The 26,920-nt window shown below is 46.0% G+C and overlaps 1 protein-coding gene across 4 annotated transcripts in view; it reads right to left on the bottom strand.

The window, feature by feature from the left end:
* RBPMS (RNA binding protein, mRNA processing factor) overlaps nt 1-26,920 on the bottom strand; it is a 128,260-nt gene that overhangs the window by 74,842 nt on the left and 26,498 nt on the right. The window contains exon 1 of one of the 4 annotated variants that reach the window (XM_007495583.3): nt 1,851-1,961. The exons of the other annotated variants lie outside the window; for them this stretch is intronic. Within the exon in view, the coding sequence (XP_007495645.1) occupies nt 1,851-1,946 (96 nt within the window). The 5' untranslated portion in view covers nt 1,947-1,961. Of the gene's footprint in view, nt 1-1,850; nt 1,962-26,920 lie in introns of those variants that run through there. 4 annotated transcript variants of the gene reach the window in all.

Genomic DNA, 26,920 nt, shown 5'->3' with positions numbered 1-26,920 from the left:
GAACAAATGAATGAATGAATGAATGAATGAGTGAGTGAGTGAATGAATGAATCAGCAAATGGAAGGACTAATGACAGCTTGCATTTACAAGCATTGACAAAGCATTTTCTTTACCACACTGCCAAGGATGGAAGATCATTTTTTTAAAAAAAGTCCGATTTTACAACCAAGGAAACTGAGCCTAAGAGAGGTTGGTGATTTGCCTGAGGGCAGCTCTCTGGGAGTCAGAGCCTCCCTACGCACACCCCTGCGTCTCCACCGGCCGGACAGGGCCACGTGGCTCTCTAGGCCCCCAGAAGTCATATCATGGTATCCATCATTAACGGTGAATGCCTATTTCTCCTCCATGTAGGAATTAATAAAAGATATGCTATCCTGGGCTCTTAGTAAAGGGCTGCTGCCCAGAATGAGTAGGCCACAGCTGGGGCCAGGTCAGCTCTTCCACAGCCCCAGTTTCCTTGTCCTCCTGGCACCCTAGTAACGACCTCTCTCAGGGTCCGGCTTTCCATTTCTGGAGAATTAAAAATCTGCTGTGCCAGGGAAGCCCTCATGGCTAACTTAAAGAGATAAACAGAAAAAACAGAGCACACATACACATGCGATGCCGTTTCACAAACCACTGGAAATGAATGACGCGGATGCTGATAATTCAATGGGATCGGGAGTTGGGAGTTGACTAGTCGAAAGAATCCAGAATGAGAAAAGTCCTTCCACCAATCAGGTCCTTTTTCTCAGCATTTTAGAGTCTAATTAGGGAGCTTCCTGGGTCCCCGAGGACGTATACGACCTGCCCAAGGTTATGAGGTCAGTGGCCCATCATGAGGTGGGACTTGAACCCAAGTCCAGACACTGTTGAAAGACTGGGCCCAAAATGAAACAGAAAAAGAAGAGTAGTCTGGAGTGCATCTGGGAAACTGGTAATCCTTATCTTTATAACACCACCAGAATTATTCTGGTCATGCTCCAGGGATGCAATGCCCAGGAGAGTCAGTCTTGAAAGAACCAGTCAGAGGACAAGCAAAGGGCAAGTGGAGGAGTGTTGCATAGGAAGTAGAAAGCCAATGGCTGACCACAGAGCAGAGAAGGGAAAGCCAAATATTTGAAAAATAGGTGACCAGAAAAAGTCCTAAGTTTAAGCCTCCTGCACAGAACAGAGCAGCTAGGTATGGGAAAGACGGAAGGCTACCATCTCAGAAAATGGAGAGAGAAATGGTGGACAGGCCTAGCATGAGGGAGCCATAAAAAAGCATGTTGAACTCGCTCCCGGGCAAAGACTTCAAGGGGATTCTGGACAAAAGAATGACAAGAGAGAGAGGACTGGAATCTTTGCTCCCGGTGTGAGTCCCCATCAATGGGATGGCCAAGAAAGCACCCAAAGGGGAAGGAGAGCACCTTCTGCAAGGCAGCTGGGCAGGGGCCAGGCTGTGCAATTTACAGAGCTAAGGAAAAGTGAACTGGAATGCTTATCACACTACTAATGTCCGGCCCATTGTGCAGAAGGTCAGACTGCTCTCTGAGGATGACTCGGATCAAGAGAACACTGTATTGTGCATCATGGCACACTCAGAGCTGACATGGGGTGGGGGAGTTGGTACTGTTTCATGAGACTAGAAACAGGGTCAATGGTTTCCATTTTTATAAATTCCAAATAGCTTGGGCCGTTTTTCAGAAGTGAGTCCTGAAGGGAACCAGGGCCTAAACAAGGAATCTTTAGTGTGCCAGGGCCAGGCTCTCCTGGCTTCCAGTGGGGGCCATAGCTACCTCAGGCAGCAGCCACTAAGACGGATCGCAAATCTGTGCTCTACGGGGACCCAAAAAAGACACATCAGCAATCTTGTCCTCCAACTCACCAGCAGTCCTTCCTTCTCTTCATTTGGAAAGGAATGGCTATTTCTAAGAATCCAGGGATCTCGCTCATCCAGGAGGGCTACAAGGACTCCTTCCATGGAATCACGGGCAGCCTCAGGCCCTCAATGTGGAGGGACTTCAGAGTGGATCCAGTCTCCCCTTTACAGAAACAGGAAACTCCAAGATAAAATCTCCAGCCAATCATCAGCAGACCACAACCTTTCTGAGCCTCAGTGACCTCACCTGCCCTGCCTGCCTTCTCCATCGCTCAGCTGTGACAGAAGAGTATTAAAGCCTCCAAGAGTTATTGGTGACTTGGTGTGACTTCAGGACTGGGAGGGGGAATGCAGCAGGAAGGTCCTAAAATAGCAGCGTTTTCCATGACAAGTGGTCATGTGCTCCCCAATTCTTCCTTCAACCAGGACCAACACAGAGTGCCTCCATTTGATGCTTTCTTGGCCCCTCCTCAGTCTCTTTGCCATCTTGGTTATGTATCTTCTCATCAAAGGCACAGCGGACTGCGGCTTCTGAGAGCTCTGAGCAGCCAGACCAGACCCTCAGCGTTCCTCAAGGGAGTTGGACAACATGACTTCTAAGGTCCCTTTCAGACTGAAGCCTGGGAACCTCTGACTCCTTTCCAGTACCAGCGATGCCACCTCCTCCATGCTAACCTCTGCGCACCTCATCCCCCAAGGGCACTCATTGGAAGCCTCCTTCAGATGCCCTCACTCTAAAGCCTAAACTCCTAGGAGACCGTCAAGGCTTCTTCGGGGCCTTTCTCCACCCCACTCTCCCTCCACCCATCATTCAGAAACTTCCCTTTCTTTGAGATACACCCTGACCCAGCCAGTGTAGACTTGCTTGTCAGGACGCTCACCCTTCCATCCACAATGCGTTCATTGCCTGGCTCATGAGCTTTGTCTCCTTCCTAAATCCAGCTTTCATTATTGGGAGACCTCAACATGCATCTTGATATTCCTTCAAATACCCCAATGGGTGAGTTCCTTAATGTACTCCATTCCCATGACTGCTCTTCCACTCCACGTTAGCTTCATGTGGTGCCCCTGGCCATCATCCATCCAGCATCTTTGCAAATTCACAAATCCCGTTATCTAAGCATCTTGTATGTTACAGCTTATCAGGACCCCTGATTGCTCTATGCCTCAACTGTTTCCCAGGTCATGATTCCTGAACAACTGAACTCAATTCCCTTCCTTAGCTTGACCCACTGGTGAATCAGTTCATCTCCCCACCATCCTCTACTCCCCAATCCCTTGCCCTTTGCTCAAAAACACACACACTCCCCAGTGCTCCCATCATCCATCTCCTTTGCTCCTAGTCACTTGCTGCTGAACACAGCTGAAGGAAACCACTTCACTGTTCACTGGGCCCTACAGACTCATGTTATATAATCTTAATGGGGCCCTCCACAGCTACCCCAAATATTCTCATCTCACCTTGAGCCTCCCGATCACCTCAGGAGAAAAGTCCATCTTGCCACACATTGCACACAGCAAACATGGAGGCCATTCACCAAGAGCTCTCTTTCCTCCTCCTCTTCATCTCATCACTCAGATGCCTCACGGCTGGGGTCTCACTAGAAGACCTTCCCCTGGCCAAGGCAAACCTCAGTACACTTGTCATCCCATTCTGCACTGTCTTTTCCAGCACTCTCCCTTCAGCCTCCCCTCACTTATCTCCTGCCTCCTTCCCTGCTGCTGCTTGCCAACATGCAGCCATATCTTGTCAACCCTCAAAAAAGCGTCAATTGCTCCGACCATCCCTGCTAACTACCCTCCCCGTCTCTCCTCTTTTCCCTTCATGATTACACTATTTCAGAGTCCTTGATCAATGACACGTGTAAAACCCAAGGGAATTGGCTATGGGAGGGAGGTGGGGGAGGGGAGGGAAAGAACAAGAATCTTGGAACTATGGGAAAATAGTCTACATTAATTAATTGAATAACATTTTCCAAAACTTCCAAAAATGATTAAACTATTTCAATAGCAGACTCTAGTGAGATACTTCCTTTCCTCATACTCATAATTCTCTACAATCTGGCTTCTGATTTCATTGTCCAGCTGAAACTGCTCTCAGAAGGTTCTAAATTATGAAATCTAATGGCTGTTCTCAATCTTCTTTGTTTTCTGGAAACATTTTTATTAAGTCTTCATTCTTCTTGACCTCTTTGCAGCCTGTGACACTGTCAATCACCCTCTTCTCCTAGATACTCTCTTCTCTTCATTATGTTAGTTTCTCCTAATTCCTTCTTCCTAATCCTATCTATCTAACTGCTCCTTCACTACATCCTTCATTCAGGCCACACCCACTAGCAGTGGATGCCAGACTCTGCCCCGGCCCTTTACTCTTCTCTTTCTATATTATTTCACTTCATGATCTCATCAACTCCCATGGATTCAATTATCACCTCTAACAGATGATTCCCAGATCTATTTATCAAGTTGCAAACTCTCTCCAGACTTGCAGTCTCTCATCACCAACTGCCTCCTGGACATTTTGAACCCAAGATCCCACAGGATCTTAAACTCAAATATGCCCCCAAACTGAACTCACTATCTTTCTCCCCAAACCCTCTCCTCTTCCTGTGAGGGGATCCACCATTCTCCTACTCACCCAGGCTCACAACCCAGGTGCCATCCTTGACTCCTCACACTCATCCCCCAGAGCCAATCTTTTGCCCACACTTGGGGTCACTTCCACTTCCGGATTCTCTCATGTTCTTTTCTCGTCACTCAGTAAACCCTCATTCAGGCCCCTATCACTTCTACTTAGACCTGGGGTGCTTAACTCAGGTGCTCACAAACTTGGGAAATACTTTGATAAATGTATTTCAATGATGGGGTTTTTTAAACCCATGTATTTTATCTTATACCTTAAAAAAAATTATTCTGCGGAGTCCACAGGTTTCACCACACACCACCAAAGGGGGCCATTATATAACAAAGGTGAAGAGCCCCAAGACTTATGATGATCTCAGAAGAGATCGCTCAGGATTAACCCTCAAATCCATCCTCCATTCTGCAGCCAAACTAATCTTTGTGAAGCACAAGTCTGACCATATCACCGCAGTTTGTCCTAGTCAGTAAACTCCAGTGGCTCCCTATTTCCTCCAGGATCAAATGGAGTCTTCTGTCTAATCCTGAGTACTTCCTGCCCTTCTTGTCTTCTTATACTTGGCCCCTTCCAAACACTCTACTCTCAAGGAATGCTACCTTATTAGCCCTATCCCCCTTTCAGGGCTCTTTCCCTGGTTCTAGAATATTCTCCATCCTCACCTCCACCTCTCCCTTCCTGGGTTTCCATCAAGCTTCAGCTCCAATCCTCCCTTCTTCTTGATGCCTCTCTCCATGTGCTGGTGCCTTTTTTTTTTTTAAGTCAATTTAGAACACTATTCCTTGGTTACAAGAATCATATTCTTTCCTCCCCTTTCCTCACCCTTCCTGTAGCCAACCTGCAATTCCATTGGTGTCCTTGATCAGAACCTATAAACCTATTTTCATGTTGTTGATGTTTGCACTAGGGTGATCATTTAGAGTCTACATCCCCAATCATATCCCCAACAACCCATGTAATCAAACAGTTGTTTTTCTTCTGTATTTCTGATCCCACAGTTCTTCCTCTGGATGTGGATAGTGTTCTTTCTCGTAGATCCCTCCAAGTTGTTCAGGATCACTGCATTGCCACTAATGGAGAATTCCATTACATTCAATTGTACCACAGTGTATCAGTCTCTGTGTACAATGTACTCCTGGTTCTGCTCCTTTCACACTGTATCAATTCCTGGAGGTTGTTCCAATTTCCATGGAATTCCTCCAGTTCATTATTCCTTTGAGCACAATAGTATTCCATCACCAACATATACCACAATTTGTTCAGCCATTCCCCAATCTCAGGGCATCCCCTCATTTTCCAATTCTTTGCCAACACAAAGAACTCAGTTATGAATATTCCTGTACATATATTTTTCCTTATGATCTCTTTGGGGTACAAACCCAGCAGTGCTATGGCTGAGTCAAAAGGCAGACAGTCTTTTAGTGCCCTTTGGGCATAGTTCCAAATTGCCCTCCAGAATGGTTGGATCAATTCACAACTCCATCAGCAATGCATCAATGTCCCCACTTTGCCACACCCCCTCCAGCATTCATTAATTTCCTTTGCTGTCATGTTAGCCAATCTGCTAGGTGTGAGGTGATACCTCAGAGTTGTTTTGATTTGCATCTCTCTGATTATAAGAGATCTAGAACACTTTTTCATGTGCTTATTAATAGTTTTGATTTCATTAACTGAAAATTGCCTATTCATGTCCCTTGCCCATTTATCAATTGGAGAATGGCTTGATTTTTTTGTGCAATTGATTTAGCTCTTTATAAATTTGAGTAATTAGACCTTTGTCAGAGGTTTTTGTTATGAAGATTGTTTCCCAATATGTTGCTTCCCTTCTAATTTTGGTTGCATTGGTTTTGTTTGTACAAAACCTTTTTAATTTGATATAATCAAAATTATTTATTTTACATTTTGTGATTTTTTTCTAATTCTTGTTTGGTTTTAATGTCTTTTCTTTTCCAAAGATCTGACATGTATACTATTCTGTGTTCACCTAATTTGCTTATAATTTCCTTGATTTTATATTCAAGTCATGCACCCATTCTGAGTTTATCTTGGTGTAGGGTGTGAGATGCTGATTCAAACCTAATCTCTCCCACACCATCTTCCAATTTTCCCAGCAGTTTTTATCAAATAGTGGATTTAGGTCCCAAAAGCTGAGATCTTTGGGCTTGTCATAGACTATTTTGCTGAGATCAATTAAGCCAAGTCTATTCCACTGATCCTCCTTTCTGTCTCTTAGCCAGTACCAAATTGTTTTGATAACCACTGCTTTATAGTATAGTTTGAGATCTGGGACTGCAAGGCTACCTTCCTTTGTATTTTTTTTTCATTATTTCCCTGGATATCCTTGATCTTTTCTTCTTCCAAATGAACTTTGTTGTGGTTTTTTTCTAATTCAGTAAGAAAGTTTTTTGGTAATTCAATGGGTATGGCACTAAATAAGTAAATTAATTTGGGGAGGATTGTCATTTTTATTATGTTAGCTTGTCCTACCCATGAGCAGTTAATGTTTTTCCAGTTGTTTAGATCGAGTTTTAATTGTGTGCAAAGTGTTTTTTAGTTGTGTTCATATAGTTCCTGTGTTTGTCTCCGCAGATAGATTCCTAAGTATTTTCTATTTTCTAGGGTGATTTTAAATGGAATTTCTCTTTCTAATTCCTGCTGCCGAGAAGTTAGAGATATATAGAAATGCTGATGACTTATGTGGGTTTATTTTGTATCCTGCAACTTTGCTAAAGTTGTTAATTATTTTGACTAGCTTTTTGGTTGAATCTCTAGGATTCTTTAAGTAGACCATCATGCCATCTGCAAAGAGTGATAACTTGGTCTCCTCCTTGCCTATTTTGATGCCTTCAACTTCTTTTTCTTCTCTAATTGCTACTGCTAGTGTTTCTAGTACAATGTCAAATAATAGAGGTGATAATGGGCATCCTTGTTTCACTCCTGATCTTACTGGGAATGCATCTAGTTTATCCCCATTGCAGATGATGTTTGCTGATGGTTTTAGATATATAGTGTTTATTATTTTTAGGAATGACCCTTCTATTCCTATGCTTTCTAGTGTTTTCAATAGGAATGGGTGTTGTATTTTGTCAAAGGCTTTTTCTGCATCGATTGAGATAACCATGTGATTTTTGTCAGTTTGCTTGTTAATATGGCCAATTATGTGGATCCCTCTATGGATCGTACATGTACAACATTGTGCAGAACATGCTGTCTCCCTCAAAACGCTGTGCTTTGTGCTCCTGGAGGGCAGGGGCTGGGTTTCTGCCTCTCTCTACCCCAGAGCTCAGTGACTGGCTCATCTCTTAAATGTTTCTTGGCTGACCAAAGGAAAAGGATCCTTTCTCATTCCCAAACAAGCTCCTTTAGGACATCATGCAAGAACCCCTGACAAACAATTTCAGGGAGCATCCTTCAGGTTTTTACAACAAAAGAAAGACATTTTCCTGGTCACTGCCAAGCTCTGATGGCCTTTTTTCATCACACACATACCCTGACCCCTGGCTCAGACACACCTACATACCCCTCCCCAGATTTGTACAAACATACACCCTCAGATTTGATCCAAAGTGAAATGAACACAACCAGAAAAACAACACACCAAGGCTGCCAACCACAGAACAGGAAAGAACAAGATAAAATGAGCCTGAATGTTGAGTGACTAGAATGCTTGGCAGCAGAGAAAAGACAAGAAAATGCACAAGTGAGGGCCTATGATAACAGAATTCTGCACATATTGCTGGGTTCTACTGATACAGCCTTCTTTAATTTTTGTCACATGGAACAGCTCCGAAGATCGGGAGGAAGGGCTATCACTAAGGCATTCCCCTCAAATTTAAATTCATCGATAACAGCTCAAAAATCTTTCAAAATCTAATACAGTGAAATGATCTCTTTCACAACAGGAGACAGGATTAACTCGCAGCTAGCAGCGAGTGACTCACCAGAGATTTGGAGACAAAATTGGTCAATGTGAATGTTGAAAAAGAAGCCAACATTTTTTTTGCACTACAAAAAACAATGCCCCCAGAATAAGAAATCAACTTCATTTGGGAAATTATCTTGGTATCAAACCCTGATTACAATGTTGAAGAAATGAACTCAAATGTATCAGGGTTGGCAAGTGGACCATTTGTTGTTTCTTCAGAAGATAAGGGGCCAAAATGATAAGTTCAGGCAGCTTTCCAAAGAGCAAAAACAAACACCAAGAATTCCAAGAACCCAAGGGAAGCCTTGGATGGAGTGCTGACGCTGGAGACAGCTACTCAAATCAAGACATAATGGAGCCCCCAAATTCAGGCTAAATACAATGGACAACAAAGGGCAACTAGGCAAAAGTTTAAGCACAACTGAGCCCTTTTTTAAATCAACAGATGACAAAAGCTTATTAGTTGCGTACCTTGTTAGTTATAAACTCTTGGGGGTTCTTTTGCTTGATGGTTTTCAGGAAATATACCGTACAAGGGTTTTAAGTTTATCAGCTTGGTCCAAAATTGTATCAATTTCAGAAAAGAGGAGGAAGGGGGAAACTTTTAGGTAATAGGGATTACCTTCATAAAAAGTGTTCTTGGAATCTCTAATCAGAGGAATTAAGATTAAAAGTATCTTGAAATTCTACACAATTTGTTGATACCCAGAAAATTGGAAAATTCAATGTGGTTAAAGTTCTAAAGAGAAATGGCGCACGTTGGTGGGATTGAGAACTCATGGCTCAATGGATAGATGGTTAGTTCCTTAGATGTGATGTGAGAGCTAATGGGTGGAGAAAACAGCTTATAAGGGGAGACCCTGGAGTCTGTTAGGGTCTTCCAACTGATCATGGAGAGCTGAGGAACCCTTGTCGGAGGTTTGTTCAATCCATCGTAGTGGCCAATAATTACTAAGCTAAGTATCTCTACTTTCCCCCTCCCCTTTCCTCTCTTTACTTAGTACTACTTTGATTTAATAAAGTTATAAAGCTACTAGCAGTCTCATAATTTCAATTATTACAAGACCAGAGAGCTGTATGAAAGACCTGAAGGAGTAGGAGTAGTCACGCAGAAGGAAGACTAAGCGTCTGCTTGGCCCCAGAAGGCAAGCAATGGGCGCATGCTAGATTCTCTATGGAAAATGACAAATTGCAAGTTGGCAAGCTGGGGTCTGGGAATCTGATAACTATTTCAACACTTTGCTTTTTGGTTTATTTTATACTTTTAAAACACAATTCTAAAATGGGCTATATATACAGGCTTCACTGGCCTGTCTGTCAAGGGGTCCAGGAAAATACAAAAAAAGTGAAAAGTCCCCATTAAATAATGTTGGCCAGCCCTACCTACCCTTAAGTGTGTCTTCATGGTTCTAAAGTCATGGGGCACCACAATGACCAGTCGATGCGTGGGCAACGACCCACTAAAGGGTTGTCGAGAGACATAGGGAAGGCCTGAAGCAGGCTGGAGCATATTCCTAATGCCATCTTTATATTGATGTGACCTAGGCATGCACACTGAAGCTCTTCTATTTATATATATATATATATATATATATAATATTTTAAACCCTTACCTTCCATCTTAGAATCAAGACTATGTACTGGGGCCAAGGCAGAGGAATAGTAAGGGCTAGGCAATGGGGGTTAAGTGACTTGCTCAAGGTCACACAGCTAGGAAGCATCTGAAGTCAAATTTGAACCCAGGGCCTCCTGTCTCTGGGCCTGGCTCTCCATCCACTCACTGAGCCACGCAGCTGCCCCCTCATATCTCTTTATTACTATTTTTCAGAATTAACAACAGAATCACTTTATCCCTAAAACGGTTGCCAACACGATCTGCTCATTTCCAAAAGCCATGTCCCTTACATAACAATACAGGGAGATTTCTGAGTAGGAACCAAAACAGACCAATGACATCACTGGTTCAACATCTCCTTAAAAGGTACTGAAGCTGCCGGGAAGATGTGATTTGTGAAAGGCAGATCTGACTAGTCTGGGCTGCGGACTTCCTGGTTGATCGACTCCACCAAACAAACATGAAGAGCTCTCGGAGCTCACTCGCTTGGAGCCTCGCTTGTCAGACTGCAAAAGGCAACAAGAGTCGTGGGTGAGGCTCAACAGAACCAAGGGGGGCCTTGACGTATCCTTGCTTAAATGCCATCCTCTTGCTACGGCTATACAAACCTCCTTTTAACTGCAGAGTGACCCACAAGGGTCTCATTTTGTTACAAGATGGAACATGAATTTCTCAAGGAGTTTGAAAAAAAATCACAAAAACTTGGGATTCAATGACTTTAGTGCTCTCAACCCTGTCAGCCTCAGTCTCCCCAACTGTAAAATGGGAAGAGCACCTATTCCCTGGCCCAAAAAGGTAACTCACATCAAGTGATTTGCCTTGGGATAATACGACTATAATATTATTATAATGTTTATGTAGAGCTCCTCAGGGTTTGAACCCCAGAAGTGGGTGCTATGATCATTCCCTTTTACAGATAGAGAATAAGGAGAGTTAGTGCCTGAGGCTCCATTTGAACCCAGGGAGGGGTGTGGGCCTCGCCCATCCCTGGCCAGACTAGGAAGGGAGGCAGAGACAAATGGGACGAGTAATCGGGCAGTTGGACCCAAACAGACGAAGTCAGTGAGCGTGGCAACTGCCAGCCTCCTTGAGATTCCTCTGGGAAATCCTCCTCACAACAAAGCTTTCTTCTTCCTTTCTCCATTTATCTCTGGGGAAACAAGGGGGTGGCTGGGGGAGGCAAGCCCGAAGGCCCAGACAGGACACGATTTACACAGACAGGATTGGACCTTCTAGACTTCAACCTATGGTTCTGGGCTGAGCTCGGGATGCCCCTGGGCCTTCCAGGCAGACATGGCCGGCCGTGGTTGGGTGACTTCACGGGCCTGGGGCTGGATACATGGATCTGGAAATAATCTCTATAGACATGATCATTGAACCCATCAGACTACATGAGGTCACCAAGTGGGAAACTGCAGGGAAAAAAGGAGACTCCAGAAATACGTCTATACAAGACACCCTGAGGACAAGGAGTTATTCACTCATTCCATGTGTGTCGAGTCAAGAAAACAAACACCTATAAAGTACCTACTATGCACAGCACACTATGCTTAGTGCAAGAGAAAGGGAGGCCAAGTGGAGACGGGACCCAATTCTTCCCTTCCTGGCGCTCAGTCTGGCAGAGGAAAAAGACACAAAGAAAATTCTGGTACCAAAAAGAACACCCCTGTGCATCAGGAAACCCGACCAGAAGGTATGAAAGGGCTTCAAGCTTGTCAGAGAAGAAAAGCCCATGAGATGGACGCGTCACAGGGCACCCTAGGGTGAGCGACTGGGTGAATGGCAGCGCCAGTGATGTCGGGGGAAGAGAAGATGTTGGAAAGGAGGAAGAGTTCATTTTGAATTGGTGAAGCTTTGCTCACAGGAAACTTGAGAACACATCACCACCATGAAGTCTGGTCCCCCAACGGTTGGAGAAGAGCCGAAGAGGAGCTTTGGAAGGGAGTGGAATGACACGGAATTGTAAGGAATGAGCAATGGGAAGAAAGCAAGCTGTCCACAGACTGGAGTGCTCTACATAAAGGCATCCCTGGGAGGCCACAAAGCTTGGCTCACGTCACATCCCAGGAGTACGACTGCTGCCATCTTACCAGGTAAAAGACGTGTCCTTTCAGTAAGGAATGGCATCACTGGGCACTATCAGGCACCATCTGTCCCAACCATGCCCTCAGGAAGTTGTGTAGAGCTCTTTTTAGAAAACAGACTACCAGGGAGGGGTTTGGGTGTTCACAGGGAAGCATCTGCTGGGTCAAAACCAAACACATCTATCAATCTTTAAAAAAGAAAGTGTTGAAAAGGAGCCAAAATATTTCTAGCATACCATGTGGTAGGAGTAAAGGAGTAGAAACAAGGCAGATGTCAAATGATTGGAGAATGGCTAAACAGACAAGGGAATATTGCTGTGCTCTAAAAAATGATGACACAGAAAGGCACAGAAAGACATACCCAGGGGCAGCTAGGTAGCACTGTGGATGGTGTCAGGTCTGGAGTCAGGAGGATGTGGGTTCAACTGTCACTTCAGATATTTCCTAGCTATGTGACCCTGGGCAAGTCACCTAACCCCAACTCACGTATGCCAGAAAGGGCTGCTTTCTTCCTCCTCTCCATCCTGCCTATGGGCATTTCTTTTCACCCACCTCTCTGCCCAGCAGCCTAATGGGAGCACTTCCTCCTTCCCTGTCTGGGGTAAGGCAGGGGGCTTACATGAAGCATGAGGGCCCAGTTTGAGCACTTGGTCTCTAAAAGGTTCACCATCACTGGCCTAAGTCCCTTCTGTTCCTACTCTTCTGTGAGTAGATGCCACAAGGTTAAATGGAGCAGATGCCCTCAAACAGGGAGATTGAGCACATTTATAAGCCAGCTGCAAAAGATCCAGGTGTAGAAAGAGTCCTGAAGGCCAGAGAATGGTTCTGGGGCAGGGTATTTGAGGAAATGGGAAGGACTGGGGTCAAGGAAGAGAGAAAAAGGTGGCTAAGGATGCTGATAAGCCTTAAAGAATTAGGGGAGGTACCAAGGGAGCTCATGTTGGTTGTCCTCCATCTTCTCAAGGACATAGAGAGGAGATTTGGGGACAGTTAAGGAAGGGGGCAGCTAGGTGCCTCAGTGGATGGAGAACCAGGCCCAGAAATGGGAAGTCCTGGATTCAAATCTGGCCTCAGACACTTCCTAGTTGTGTGATCCTGGGCAAGTCACTTAACCCCCATTGCCTAGTCCTTACCACTCTTCTGTCTTGGAATCAATACACAGTATTGATTCTAAGATAGAAGACAAGGGTTAAACAAAGTTAAGGAAACATGTTCTTTTATATATATATATCAAATTTCATCCCATGGTAGAACTGTTTCCAAGATTTTAAGCTAATAATTTAGGCAGAAATTCCAGAAAACCCAATCCAACAAATAGGACACAGCAAGGTTAAGTGGACACCCCCCCCCCTTTTTAACCCTTACTTTCTTAGTAACTTCTCTAAGACAGAAGGACAAGGACGAGGCAAATGAGGGTAAGTGACTTGTCCAGGGTCACACAGCTAGGCAGTAGCTCAGCCAGATTTAAATTCTAGTCTTGCAGCTCTATCCTTGGTGTTACCTACTTATCCTAAGCTGCCATTTTCCCCAAGGGGCCTAAGACATTGCGAGACTGATCCCTCAGCTACTTTGACAATCTGATTCCATATGACTGTTTCTATTTCCAGTAGGCGAGTGAGACTCCTTCGAAGATCTGAGGGAGCCTTCTATCCACCGAGGCAGACCCCAAAATCCATCTCTACTCTCCTTGTTGAGTTGCTGCATCCATAGCATTTATCACCCTACCTAGTGCCCAGAAGGCTTCCATAATATCTGCCTTTCAGACCTAATCCCCTACCACTCACTTCTCCTTTCAGAAAAACATGCTCAGCTCTTCATTACGTCCATGAGTCTAGCCACATTAATGGGACGGGCAACAATGGCCCTATCAACACTGTGGGGAATAAGGTAGAAGGAAAAAGCCTTCCTTATACAAGAGGCTCCAAGATGCTACGGACATAGGATCAGACGTGAGTTAATGGGACCTCCGTGGCCATCCAGTCCAACCCCCCACTTTATAGATGAGTCAGTGGTGGCCCAGAGAAGGGGAATGGTCCATTCCAAGGTCTTGCAAGTAATAAGGGTTCCAGTCATGGGCAATTTTCCTCTGTAAGAAAACTGCCAGATAACCCCCCCTCCCAGGCCAAATGAGCTACCTTTTCTAGAAAAGAAGCTTTAGAGCATCTATAAGGAAATGCCAAGGTCTGGAAATCCTAGATTCCTTCAGAGGCCAAACATATTCCAAGAGTGGTCCAATTCCAGAGCAGATCCAAAAGTCTGGAAGGGCAAGTGGACAACGTCCTTGGCTGCCAGAAAGCAATTATGCTAAGGTATAGACATGCCAGAATCAAAAGAGGAGATAAAACACATTTTTCTGCATCCCAAGAAGTGCCGTTCCTTCCAGTTGTCTCCTTGAGGCCTCGCTGAGTGGGCCAAGCCCTCGGGCACATCTTGAGTCACCAAACATACATGAGCATCTGCTATGATCCACTCCTGCTCTCTCTGCCCCTTCTCACCCCCAGCTTCCCTCTCTGATATGTAAGAATATTTCCTGCTCTCACAGAAGCGACACTGGGAAACCCAACCCAGGTTCTATGGGAACTCTTATCCATTCTGCACCATCTTTGATTAGTAGATTTCTAAATAGCAACAGGGTAGTCCACCATGAAGAAGCCATACAAGCCTGAACAGCACCTATGAATAAAGCTGTTACCTTCCTACCCACAATGCCCAAAACCTGTGAATGCAAACTGCCATTAAAGATCCATATTCTAGCGCTTCCAAGATTATGGAGGAAGAGGGATTTGTCCTATTTCCAGAGGAAAGAAGCCATTTGTTCCAATTCATCTTCATCTCCAAGTCCACCATGTAGTCACCACCTCCATCTGGGATGGAGGAAGGAACTATTTTCCAAAGCACAGAATGTGAGACCCTGAATGTGGCTTCCTGCACTGCACCGAGGAGGCTCCCACCATGGCTCTGGATCTGCTGAATTGTCTTGAGAGTGGAAGGAAGCCCTTCATTGCAGCCCAGTCCAAGTCTGGTACCCCAACTGCCCAGGTCATCCCAACCCCCCACTGCACCCAAGACCACGGAGTTGAAAGTCCCTTACTGGCATTCTCCACTGGCTCTGCCCTCCCCCTTCTGTCCCATGCCTTGCGGCTCCAGGCTCAGAGGTCAGGCACACCCTGAAGCGACCGGTTCTTTCCTTTCCCCACTAGTGTTACAGCCACAGCCCAGGCATGCAGGACCTACAGGAAGTTAGACTGTACACATCATCCCAACTTCCTCTTGGCGCTGACCAGCACACACAGAGCTTCACCCCGGAGCATGCATCTGTCAGAGGAAAAGGAAAGAAGACAGAAACAAGGACCTTGACAGAACAGGTGGGTCTGTTAGCCAAGCAGGAAGACCACTGGGCTGCCGGGGCAACATCAGTCAAGGAAAAAGGCCAGTGAAAACCTGCAGAGGGCCACAGGAATGGAGGAAGGCAGTGCACGAGGTGGGATGGAGGATGGACTGATCAGAGAAACGTTCCTGACGACGTGAAGGGACTGCAGAGGAAGGGGTGGCAGGGCAGCAGCGGAGAGGGCGGAACAAGGAGAAATGACGTCTTAATCCATTGGGTCAAAGAGTGGATCATGAGGAATGCTGATGACTCGCTGCCCTCCTCACTCCATGAGCTCAGGAACTTGGAGACCCTCAAACAGGGAACCCAGCAGTACTGTATTCTCTAGCTCAGGTCCTCCGAAAGCCAAGTGCTGGGTGCTTTGGGTTACCCTGCCCCATCGGCACTGCTCTTGTCATTAGCCTCTGACAAACTTCACACCATGAACCATCGGATGAGCTGATCATCCATATATTTGTGTGGCCATAGGCAGGTCCCTTTGCCTCTGCAGGCCTCGATTTCCTCAGTCATGATATGGGGGCAATGATGACAGTGCTTAATGCATCACATAAATGGTCATTATAACTTCTTCCTCTTTGTGTGAAGCTGGGCAACTGTGGATCTCAATTTCTTCCCCTCTAAAATGGGAATAATAATTTATTCAGCGCCATACCTATCAAACTACCAAGAAATCTTTTTATTGAATTAGAACAATAAAATTAGAATTTTATTGAATTAGAACATTTCCAAATGACAAAGTTCATTTGGAAGAACAAAAGATGAAGAATATCAAGGGAAATAATGGGAAAAAATGTGAAGGAAGGTGACCCAGCAGTCCCAGATCTCAAACTATACTATAAAGCAGTGGTCATCAAAACAATATGGTACTCACTAAGAGACAGAAGGGAGGATCAATGGAATAGACTTGGGGTAAATGAACTCAGCAAGACAGTCTATGATAAGCCCAAAGATCCCAGCTTTTGGGACAAGAACCCACTATTTGACAAAAACTGCTGGGAAAACTGGAAGGCAGTGTGGGAGAGATTAGGTTTGGATCAACATCTCACACCCTACACCAAGAAAACTCAGAATGGGTGAACTACTTAAATATAAAGGAAACTATTAGTAAATTAGATGAACATAGAATAGTATACCTGTCAGATCTATAGGAAAGAAAAGAATTTAATACCCAGCAAAAAAAAATAGAGAATATTACAAAATGTAAAATAAATAATTTTGATTACATCAAATCAAAAAGTTTTTGTACAAACAAAACCAATGTAACCAAAATCAGAAGGAAAGCAACAAAGTGGGAAACAATCTTCATAACAAAAACCTCTGACAAAGGTCTAATTACTCAAATTCATAAAGAGCTAAATCAATTGTACAAAAAATCAAGCCATTCTCCAATTGATAAATGGGCAAAGGACAGGAATAGGCAATTTTCAGATAAAGAAATAAAAACTATCAATAAGCAAATGAAAAAGTGCTCTAAATCTCTTATAATCAGAGAGATGCAAATCAAAACAACTCTGAGGTATCACCTCCCACCTTGCAGATTGGCTAACATGACAGTAATGAAAATTAATGAATGCTGGAAGGGATGTGGCAAAGTAGGGACATTAATTCATTGCTGCTGGAGTTGTGAACTGATCCAACCATTCTGGAGGGCAATTTGGAACTATGCACAAAGGGCGATAAAAGAATATCTACCGTTTGATCCAGCCATAGCCCTACTGGGTTTGTACCCCAAAGAGATCATAAGGAAAAAGACTTGTACAAGAATATTCATAGCTGCACTCTTTGTGGTGGCAGAAAATTGGAAAATGAGGGGATGCCCTTCAATTGGGGAATGGCTGAACAAATTATGGTATATGATGGTGATGGAATACTATTGTGCTAAAAGGAATAATAAAGTGGAGGAATTCCATGGAGACTGGAACAATCTCCAGGAAGTGATGCAGAGCAAGAAGAGAAGAACCAGGAGAACACTGGACACAGAGACGTGTTTGATCACATGGGTTGATGGGGATATGATTGGGGATGTAGACTTTTAATGATCAGCCTAGTGCAAATACTAACAATATGGAAATAGGTCTTGATCAATGTCGCATGTAAAACCCAGTGGAATTGCTCGTTGGTTATGGGAGGGATTGGGAGGAGGGGAGGGAAAGAGCATGATTCATTTAACTATGGAAAAATATTCTAAATTAATTAATTAAATAAAATTTTCAAAAAATAAAAACAAGTACCTCATTTTACAGAGAAAGAATTAAGGCCCAGAGGCATAAAATAATCTGTCTATAGTCACACAGCCAGTAAATGTTTTGGGCTGAATTTGAATCCAGGACTTTCTGACTCCCAAACCAGCACTGTATTCTAATTCATGCCCCTCCCCACACTACCTATTGCTCCTAGGGCCCCCTGGCAGAGCCAAGAGAACTCTCCAGGTGGGCCTTGCTTCACCTGTGACATCACACCAATTCTAACCACCAGCTTTTCATCTTCAATGAAAACAAGAAACCCACCATATTGAATCCTGATGATCCTTGGCCAAAGGGCTCAGAGTGCTTCAGAATTTGCAGCTCTCCATCCCCAGTGATACGAGGGGAAGGGCAAGTCTCTGAAGACTCTCAATGGCACATCCTCCCACGGGGGAAAGCCAGGTGGTAGATGGATGCAGACATCCATCCTGGAGGGTGCCACCCTCAGGGACAAGTGATGGATCACCACGGAGGAAGGAGCCCTCGCCCTCTGCCACGGCTCACAAAAGAAGAAGACGGGGGGAGAGAGAGAAGGCCCCAATACTGCCCTGGGCTCACATTCTCTGGGGGACGGACGGGAAAGCTGGGCAGTGGTGGAATAGGCCAGGCAGACGGAGACAACTGGCATCTGTACCCAGAGAAGGGGGAGCCCAGGTGGCAGAGAGAATACCCTGAAATAGAGGACTGCCTCCAAGGGCTCGCACTCAAATTGTGACCCAGCCCAGAACTAAAAAGCGAATCCTGGATTCAGAGTAGGAACCTCCTTCCCTTGATGCCCAGGTGCTAGCTAGCATGAGGATGACCTTCTCCAGATTCACACCAGCCTCAGGTTCAGAGGTACAAGGGACCTTCAAGGTCGGCTATTCCACCCCTCTGGTTTACAGGTGTGGAAACCAAAGCCCAGAGATGATAGGCCACTGGGGTGAGAAGTAGCAGGGGCATGATTTGAACCCAGATCTTTAAACTCCAAAGTCAACTGTGTTCCCATTAGAGAAAGCTTGTGGCCCAATGAATAGAGTGCTGGGCCTGGAGTCAGGAAGACCCAAGTTCAAAACTGGCCCTGGACAAGACACTTGACCAATTTATACCTTAGTTTCCTCATCTGTAAAATGGGGATAATAGCAGCATTTACCTCACAGGGAAGGCTGTTGCAAGGAACCACTGAGATAGTGTTCATAAAATGCTGTGTGGCACCTACCCTTCCCCTCTAGCCTTCCTCTTCCTACTAAGCTACTTGGCTCAGGCATTAGGGTCCTGCCCAGAGAAGCCTGAAAGCTTCCGCATGAGAAGCCACTACCAGACCCTCAGGAATTCTTCATCCCAACTAGGGAAGGAATGGCGCAGGCTCTCTCTTCTGGAGGCTTCCGTGGCTTCCCTTGTTTTCCTTACGTGTGAGCTATAATAGGGAGATTACTGTGAAAACAGGTGGGAAAACTGAGGGTCTTGACCGAAGCCCAACAAGTAAGAAGGAGTAGAGCCAGAAGCCAAATCCAAGCAGCTCCAAATCAAGCCCTTTTCATCATCATCATCATCATCATCATCATCATCATCATCATCATCATCACCATCATCATCACCATCATCATCATCATCACCATCATCATCATCATCACCATCATCATCATCATCATCACCATCATCACCATCATCATCACCATCATCATCATCACCATCACCATCATCATCACCATCATCATCATCATCATCACCACCATCATCATCATCACCATCATCATCATCACCATCACCATCATCATCACCATCATCACCATCACCATCATCATCATCATCACCATCATCATCACCATCATCATCATCATCACCATCATCATCATCATCATCATCACCATCATCATCATCATCATCACCATCATCATCACCATCATCATCATCATCACCATCACCATCATCATCATCACCATCATCATCATCATCATCACCATCATCATCATCATCATCACCATCATCACCATCATCATCACCATCATCATCATCACCATCACCATCATCATCACCATCATCATCATCATCATCACCACCATCATCATCATCACCATCATCATCATCATCATCACCATCATCATCACCATCATCACCATCACCATCATCATCATCATCACCATCATCATCACCATCATCATCATCATCACCATCATCATCATCATCATCATCACCATCATCATCATCATCATCACCATCATCATCACCATCATCATCATCATCACCATCATCATCATCATCATCATCATCATCATCATCACCATCATCATCACCATCATCACCATCATCATCACCATCATCATCATCATCATCACCATCATCATCACCATCATCATCATCATCACCATCATCATCATCATCACCATCATCATCATCATCACCATCATCATCATCATCATCACCATCATCATCACCATCATCATCATCATCACCATCATCACCATCATCATCATCATCACCATCATCATCATCACCATCACCATCATCATCACCATCACCATCATCATCACCATCATCACCATCATCATCACCATCACCATCATCGTGAACATTTACCCGATTTTGTAAATTGCTTTACAAACATTATCTCACTTGACCGTCGGGAGGTAGGAGCTACTCGCATTCCCATTTAACAGAGGAAGAAACTGAGGCTGGGAAGCAAACTGGCTCATCCAGGGCCACTCGGCTCATAGGCGTCTAAGGCCAAATTCAAACTTGGGTCTTTGTGACTAAGCCCTGCGCTCTGGGCACGGTAGCGTCCCCTAGCGGTCCCCTGCGGCGTTGTCGGTTGTGATAGCGCCCCCAAAGAATGGATTTTTCCTCTACGGGACAACTCAGTCGCGTAGTCCTCAGCTCCTGCCACCTGTCCTTCACCCTCCCCACACCTCGCTGCCACCTGCCTCTTGATTCTGTTTATTCTCAGGCACTGTGCTGGGGGGAGGGGGAAGTGACAGTCGTCTGATTCCAAGGCACGTATCGTCCCTCCGGGGGTGCCAAAGTCACCATCCCACACTCTCTCCATGCAACCACGGAGCCCCACGGGGTCGACAGCAGGGACGGACTTTGGAGACCTGCTCTTGACACAAGAGTAAACTGAGGCTCAGAGGGGAAGGGGCCTGTCCAGGGACATACAGAGAATGCTGGAAGAAGCAGGATTCAAGCCCGGGTCCCGTGGCTCTGAAAGCGTTCTGTTCTTTTCGCTCCCTACAAATCAGACAAATGCAATGGAACAAATATTTATTAAGCCATTACTGCGGGCACTCGGCGGCGCTGATCTTGAAGAGTTTCCTGAGTACACACCGTGTGTGCAGATACGCAGAGGGGCAGCAGGATCAAAGGACAGGCGAGTTCCTGGCCCCAACACTCGGCATGCCTTCCCTATGGCTCACGCGTGTAAACAGGGGCTAAGACGGCCTTGCTGTTTAGCTCTCCTGTCTAACAGAGACACCCGCGGCACTTGCTCCGTCCCCCCCTCCCGTGAGGAGGGGGCCAGAGGGAGGCTCTGACGTCCCCCCAAGCCCGCAGCGGGGCGGCTTCCGGCCTCCTCCGGGAGTCAGCCAGGCCGGGGGGCCGAGCCCCCGTTGAGCGACGGGATCTAGCCAAGGACTAGCGCTGGGACGAGTCTTCCCCTCTGGGGAGTCCCAAGATGCAGAGTGGTCCAGAGCTAGGGGACGTCAGGACGGGGACGAGGGAGCGAGGCAGGGCCTGGGTTCTTTTGGTTGGGGTCTTTCCTTGGATGTCCAGGGATATGACGCAGTCCTCGGGAACGTCGTTCTTGTTGAGTCATCGTCCAGTTGCGCCTGAGCCCAGGAGCCGCCCCTTTTGGGGTTTTCCCGGCGAAGCTCCTAGAGGGGTCTGTCATTTCCTTCTCCAGCCCATTTTATAGATGAGGAACTGAGGCAAACAGGGCACGTAGCCCGTCAGGGTCTGAGGCCAGATTTGAGCTCGGGGAGATGTCTTCCTGTCTCCAGGCCTGGCACTCTGTACACGATGGCATCACCCAGGCGCCCTCCTGACTTTCCTTGCAACCTTGGTCAAACCACTGGCCTCTCTGGACCTCGGTTTCTTTCTCTGCATCATGGGGCAGTGGGTCTAGGTGCCTCCATCCAGGGATTTCTGCTTCTCAATGCTCTGTGCCATGGCCTGCAGACATCGGAAAGGACATTAGGCTTTCCGGTTGGGCTGCTCCATGACGGTGCGCCCCAGCTATTCCGGGGGGCTTCTCAGAAGCCTTTCTGACTAGTGGAACTTTCGTATCTTCTTTGGATTCACTCCTTGCCCTCAATAGCAGAACCAGGGATGGGCACTGGACCTGGGACTGCACTGGCTCTCCTCGGGCCAGCTGTCGCTAAGCGCTGATGGGCCGCGGCAGGACACGAACCCAGACCTCTGTCCAACACGCTCCACTGCCTCTCGCAGCAGGGCTACTATTAAGCAGAAGAACTAGCATTTATAAAACACTTTAAGGCGCACGACGCACTTAACTCACCACGAAATCAGTCCCTAAGAGATGGGCTGGCCTTGGGGCTGCACCGCAGGGGAGAGAAAGGAAGGAAAAGGACAGCAATCTTGGCTGGCGGGACTTGGTCGCCTCCAGCCAACTGTGAGTAGCCCAAGAAGGAGCCTCACATGAATGGGCCGGCGTGTCCTCAGCAGCCCGTCCCCCTGCTACACATCTGGGCAGACGGGGCTAGATAAACGCACAGGGACTGCCTAGAACTCTGCACATGGGGGCTAATGAAGAAGGGAGAGTCGCCTCACACGGCAAGCACATATTCTTTTTTCTCCTTTAATTAAGAGAAAGGACGGGGCCTGGGGATGCCCCTGGATTGTCATCAATACAGACAGCGTGTGGATGAGGAAGCTGGCACATCTTTTGTACCAAGGAGTTCAAGAGAGGAGCCTGGAGCATTGAGAGGTAAAAAGACTTGCCCAGGGTCACACAGCCTATATAACTGGGTCTGAGGGGGCATCAGCCCAGATTATCCTGACTCCGAGGCCAGCTCCTGATCTCCATGCCATCCTTACAGACAGATGAAGACTTAGAAAATGGCCCAGTATGTTGGGTCAGGAGAGACCCAGTACCAAATATTAGTTCTGAAATTCACTAGTTGTATGACCATGGGCAAGTCTCTGGGCCTCAGTTTCCTCCTCTGTAAAATCAGGGGGTCAAATGAGAGGATGCCCCTCAGCTCTGCAGATTATCCCGCCCTGGCCTTTGCTTAGCGGCAGGATGGCACAAATTATAGTAAACTCTGTGTGAACAGTACGGAAAGGAGGAAGTTATTGAACTTTTTTCATCTTTTAAAAGAGATGTCTGCAAAGGCAAGTGTAGCCAGACTAAGCGAATGGGTGTTTATCTCATTTCCCAGGGGATGACCCTTTTGTGTGTCAGCTCTGAAAAGTCATCTTCGGCTGGGCCTGGGAAAGAAAGGGGGCACCTTCTTCAGTAATGGCTCTTGTTTCCTTCGAAAGTTCATGTTTGGGTCAGCCAAGCTGCAAAAGGGGAAATCCTCACCCAGCCGAACCCATCCCTGCTCCGCTCCACTGTTAGGCAAGGCCCGGCGGGTGGGGGCTTGTGGCCAGCGAGATGGTTGGCTCAGCAGCTCACTGCTGCTCGGCGGGGTGGAAAAGGCAGCACCCCTCCGTCTGGTCTGCTCTGTGTGTCTCTGGGCTTCCAACTCAGCCTCCCAAGGAATTTCCCTCCGGGGTAAACTCAAGGAAAGGCTGAGCCTGGATGGAAGGGCTCATGGGACTTAGTTCTCCTGAGCAGCTGGAATATTTGAAAGGAGGGAAACATTTTCTGGTCTCGTCGGGGTTTGTGAGCGGGTATGGGAGTGGAGGAAGGGTGGATTGGAGTAGGGAGGCAGGTTAGGGAGGTGGCTCGGTTGAGAGAGTTTGAGGGATGCCTTACTTCCCTCTACCAGCTTCCAGGCATGTGACAACACACTCGAGTTTCCCTCCAATCTCCAAGAGCCAGTGGATTCCATGAAAGCAAGGATAGGAGCCATAATCACAGAGAGCCCTGGATTACAGAATGGGAACAGAGAAAGGCAGAGGAAAACAATAGCATCTACTAGAAGATCCTAGTCCCTGGGGGGGAAATGATCCCCTCCAGGAAGGAGCCCACTAGGACTTGGCAAAGGCATCAGGCAAGCCTTTGTCTGTTACCGAATCTCAGGACGGGACAACTGCTCCAGACTTCCTGCTAAATTAAGTGGGGTAGGGTGGGCTGGGATAGGATGGAATATAGAGGGATAGAAGAGGATGGGATAAAGGGAGGATTCAGTGAGGTGACAGGATGGGATAGGATGGAATAGAATAGAGTGGAAGAACATGGAATGAGGTGAGATGGGTTTGAGAGTAGGATATCCTATTATGGTGTGGGGGCGAACTTGTGGCACACGTACCAGAGGGGCCACTCAAGAGTCCTCTCTGTGGGCACAGGCGCTATCACTCCAGCACAGAGTTCACCAGAATTAATTGCTAGAAAGCCAGAGGGACTCGGGGATGAGCTGCTCCTTTCCCCCTCTCCACAGGTGCCTGAGGACATTTCTCATACCACCCATACCTCTAAAAGGTTCGCCATCACTGTCCTATGGTATGGAGTAAGATAAGATGAAATGGGGATGAGGTAGCATCTTTTTTATTTAATTTTAAACTCATATTATTTTCCTATTTAACTATGAAATATATTGCATTCCATTCTTGTGCTATATACAGTCTCCAAAACACTATGAAAATCTTTCATTGTTGTTCAGTTATGTCCAACACTTCCTGACCCCACTTGGGATTTTCTTGGCAAAGATAATGGAGTGGTTTGCCATTTCCTTCTCCAGCTCATTTTGCAGATGAGGAAACGGAGGCAAACAGGGGTAAATGATTTACCTAGGGTCAGTGTTGAAGGTTGGATCTGAATTCGGGAAGATGAGTCTTTCTGACTCCAGGCACAGCACTCTATCCTCCATGCCATGTAGTGCAGGTAATGACAATCTTTACCTCTTTCCACAAATTACTTCATAGATAACGCCAATCACTATGAGTTTCTGGGAACTTGAAAACTGAACTTAGCAACAGATATCAGAAATGAGAGTTTTTCTGTATAAATGAGAACAACTGATGAACTCTCTTTGATGACTAGCCCTTGATTCCATTTTCTCTAGTAGACTACTCTTACTCCATCATCCAATGGGGTACGTTCTTACTGGATAACATGGGGTGGGATGGAACAGGATAAGCATAGGATGAAAGGAGACCATGGAATGAGGTATTGTAGTTTGGGGGCAGAATCTTCTGGGATGGGGTAAGCTAAGATGAAATGGGATGGGGTAGTCTTATGGGACAAGATGTGCTAGGGCAGGCTAGGATTCTGTGGGATGGGATGGGATGAGATGCAATGAGGGGGGAGTAGAATCCTCTGCTTTAGGATGGCCGGGGACTGGATGGCTTGGGATAGGATTCCAAGGGATGAGCTGGGAAGAGATGGGATTATGATCTAATAGAACGGTACAGCATGGGGAGGAGAGTGGCTACAAAATCTCCTTGGGGGAAATCAGAGCTGCTCTAAGCAAAATCTGCCTGGGGACCCAGAGGCTACATTGAACAGCTGTCAGACATGGCTACCGTACATCTTCCAAGAAGCCCATAACATCACGTGATGGGTCATAATCCACTTGTCTCCTCACGGTTGGATATTGATGGGTAAGAGAAAGGCAAGGGAGCAAGGGAGCCCCTTTTATCCTCTAAGCCCCAGAATAATCCACATTTCACAATACAACTGAGGAGAGAATCAAATCACATATACCGCTTCAATCACTGAGATGCTAATAGACATGCAACAAAAAATAACACTGAGGGGTAATTCAAGGTAAGGTAGCCCAAGGACTTGCTAGACCAAAGATCTAACATCTAACAAAGACCAAACATCAGGAAATATCCAAACCCAACCCTGGTGCTCATCAACTGACCAAATCAAAGCCTTGGCTTCCTCTCTGGAAAATGGAAATTATAAGCTTTGTACTAACTATATACCTCAGATTAAATGGGAGAAAAATGACTTATAAACTTAAAAACTTTTAGATACTCTGATTTCTACACACACACACACACACACACACACACACACACATACACTTTCTCTCTCTCTTTCTCTCTGAGATCTCTCTCTTCTCTCTGTCTCTCTCTCTCTGATTTCAGTGGCATAAGAGTATTCCCAAGGAATTCCTTTCCTCCACCAGTGACGTTGTCTCCTCCTCTACTCCAGACTTACTGGAAGACATTGAGAGACTAGGTACCTTGCTCAAGGTATCAGAGGTGGGATTGGAACCCAGGCTTTTCTAGCTCTAAGCTTTCTCTTTCCATTACACCACCCAGCCTCTCAGAGTTATTCTTTTTTTTTAGTCTAATCCTTTTATTTTATTCTCTCAGATTTATTATTAATGAGCCTGATTCTCCCCCTATTTTTGCCCCACACTGGTGATCCCAGTGGTTCACAAAATGAGCCAAGTCTGGCAGATCCAGGTCTTTTTCTGCAAATGAGTCCATGGAAACCATATTATATTTCTGTCTGACGAGAATAAAAAGGGACACTTGGGCCTCTCTCTCTCCTGGCATCTTCACCAAGGCCTTTTGTCAGCAGAGCATTTTCTAAGTTCCAATAGAGTGGCTACAGAGAACATGAACAAATCACAAATTCATCAGCATTTTCGACAAGGAGCCAACATGAGACAGACATGATAGGAAACCCGCAAGTTATAGTGTCCCAAATAAAAACACATGGCATTAGTGTTCATTTCTAAACATCTTTAAAGTTTACAAGGTGCCTAGCAGCCCTCAAAATTGCTCCCTAAAATATCATTAGCCTATTTTATGAATGAGGAAACTGAGGCTCTGAGAGGTTCGGCGGTTTGCACAGTTCATAAATCTCAGAGCCAGGATTCTACCTTAGCAGCTGTCTTGGCATGGCCACTCCATCTCAACACCTCTTAAGGGAAGAGCTCCTAGAAGATGCTGTGCTACCCGAAGGGTCCTCAGGCACTTGGATCTAAATTTCAAAGACCCAATAAGGCACCAGTCAATATCCAACCACATCCTTGCCCAGCCAACATTCGATTGACTTCAACCTCTATCTTTCAATTCCCAAAGTGCCAGGGACCTGGCTGGGCATTACAGTCAACCATTGCC

This window comes from Monodelphis domestica, chromosome 6, assembly GCF_027887165.1.
Source record: "Monodelphis domestica isolate mMonDom1 chromosome 6, mMonDom1.pri, whole genome shotgun sequence".
Classification (NCBI taxonomy): domain Eukaryota; kingdom Metazoa; phylum Chordata; class Mammalia; order Didelphimorphia; family Didelphidae; genus Monodelphis; species Monodelphis domestica.
The sequence above is the reverse complement of the archived record's forward strand: the minus strand, read 5'-3'. Positions and strand labels throughout refer to the sequence as shown.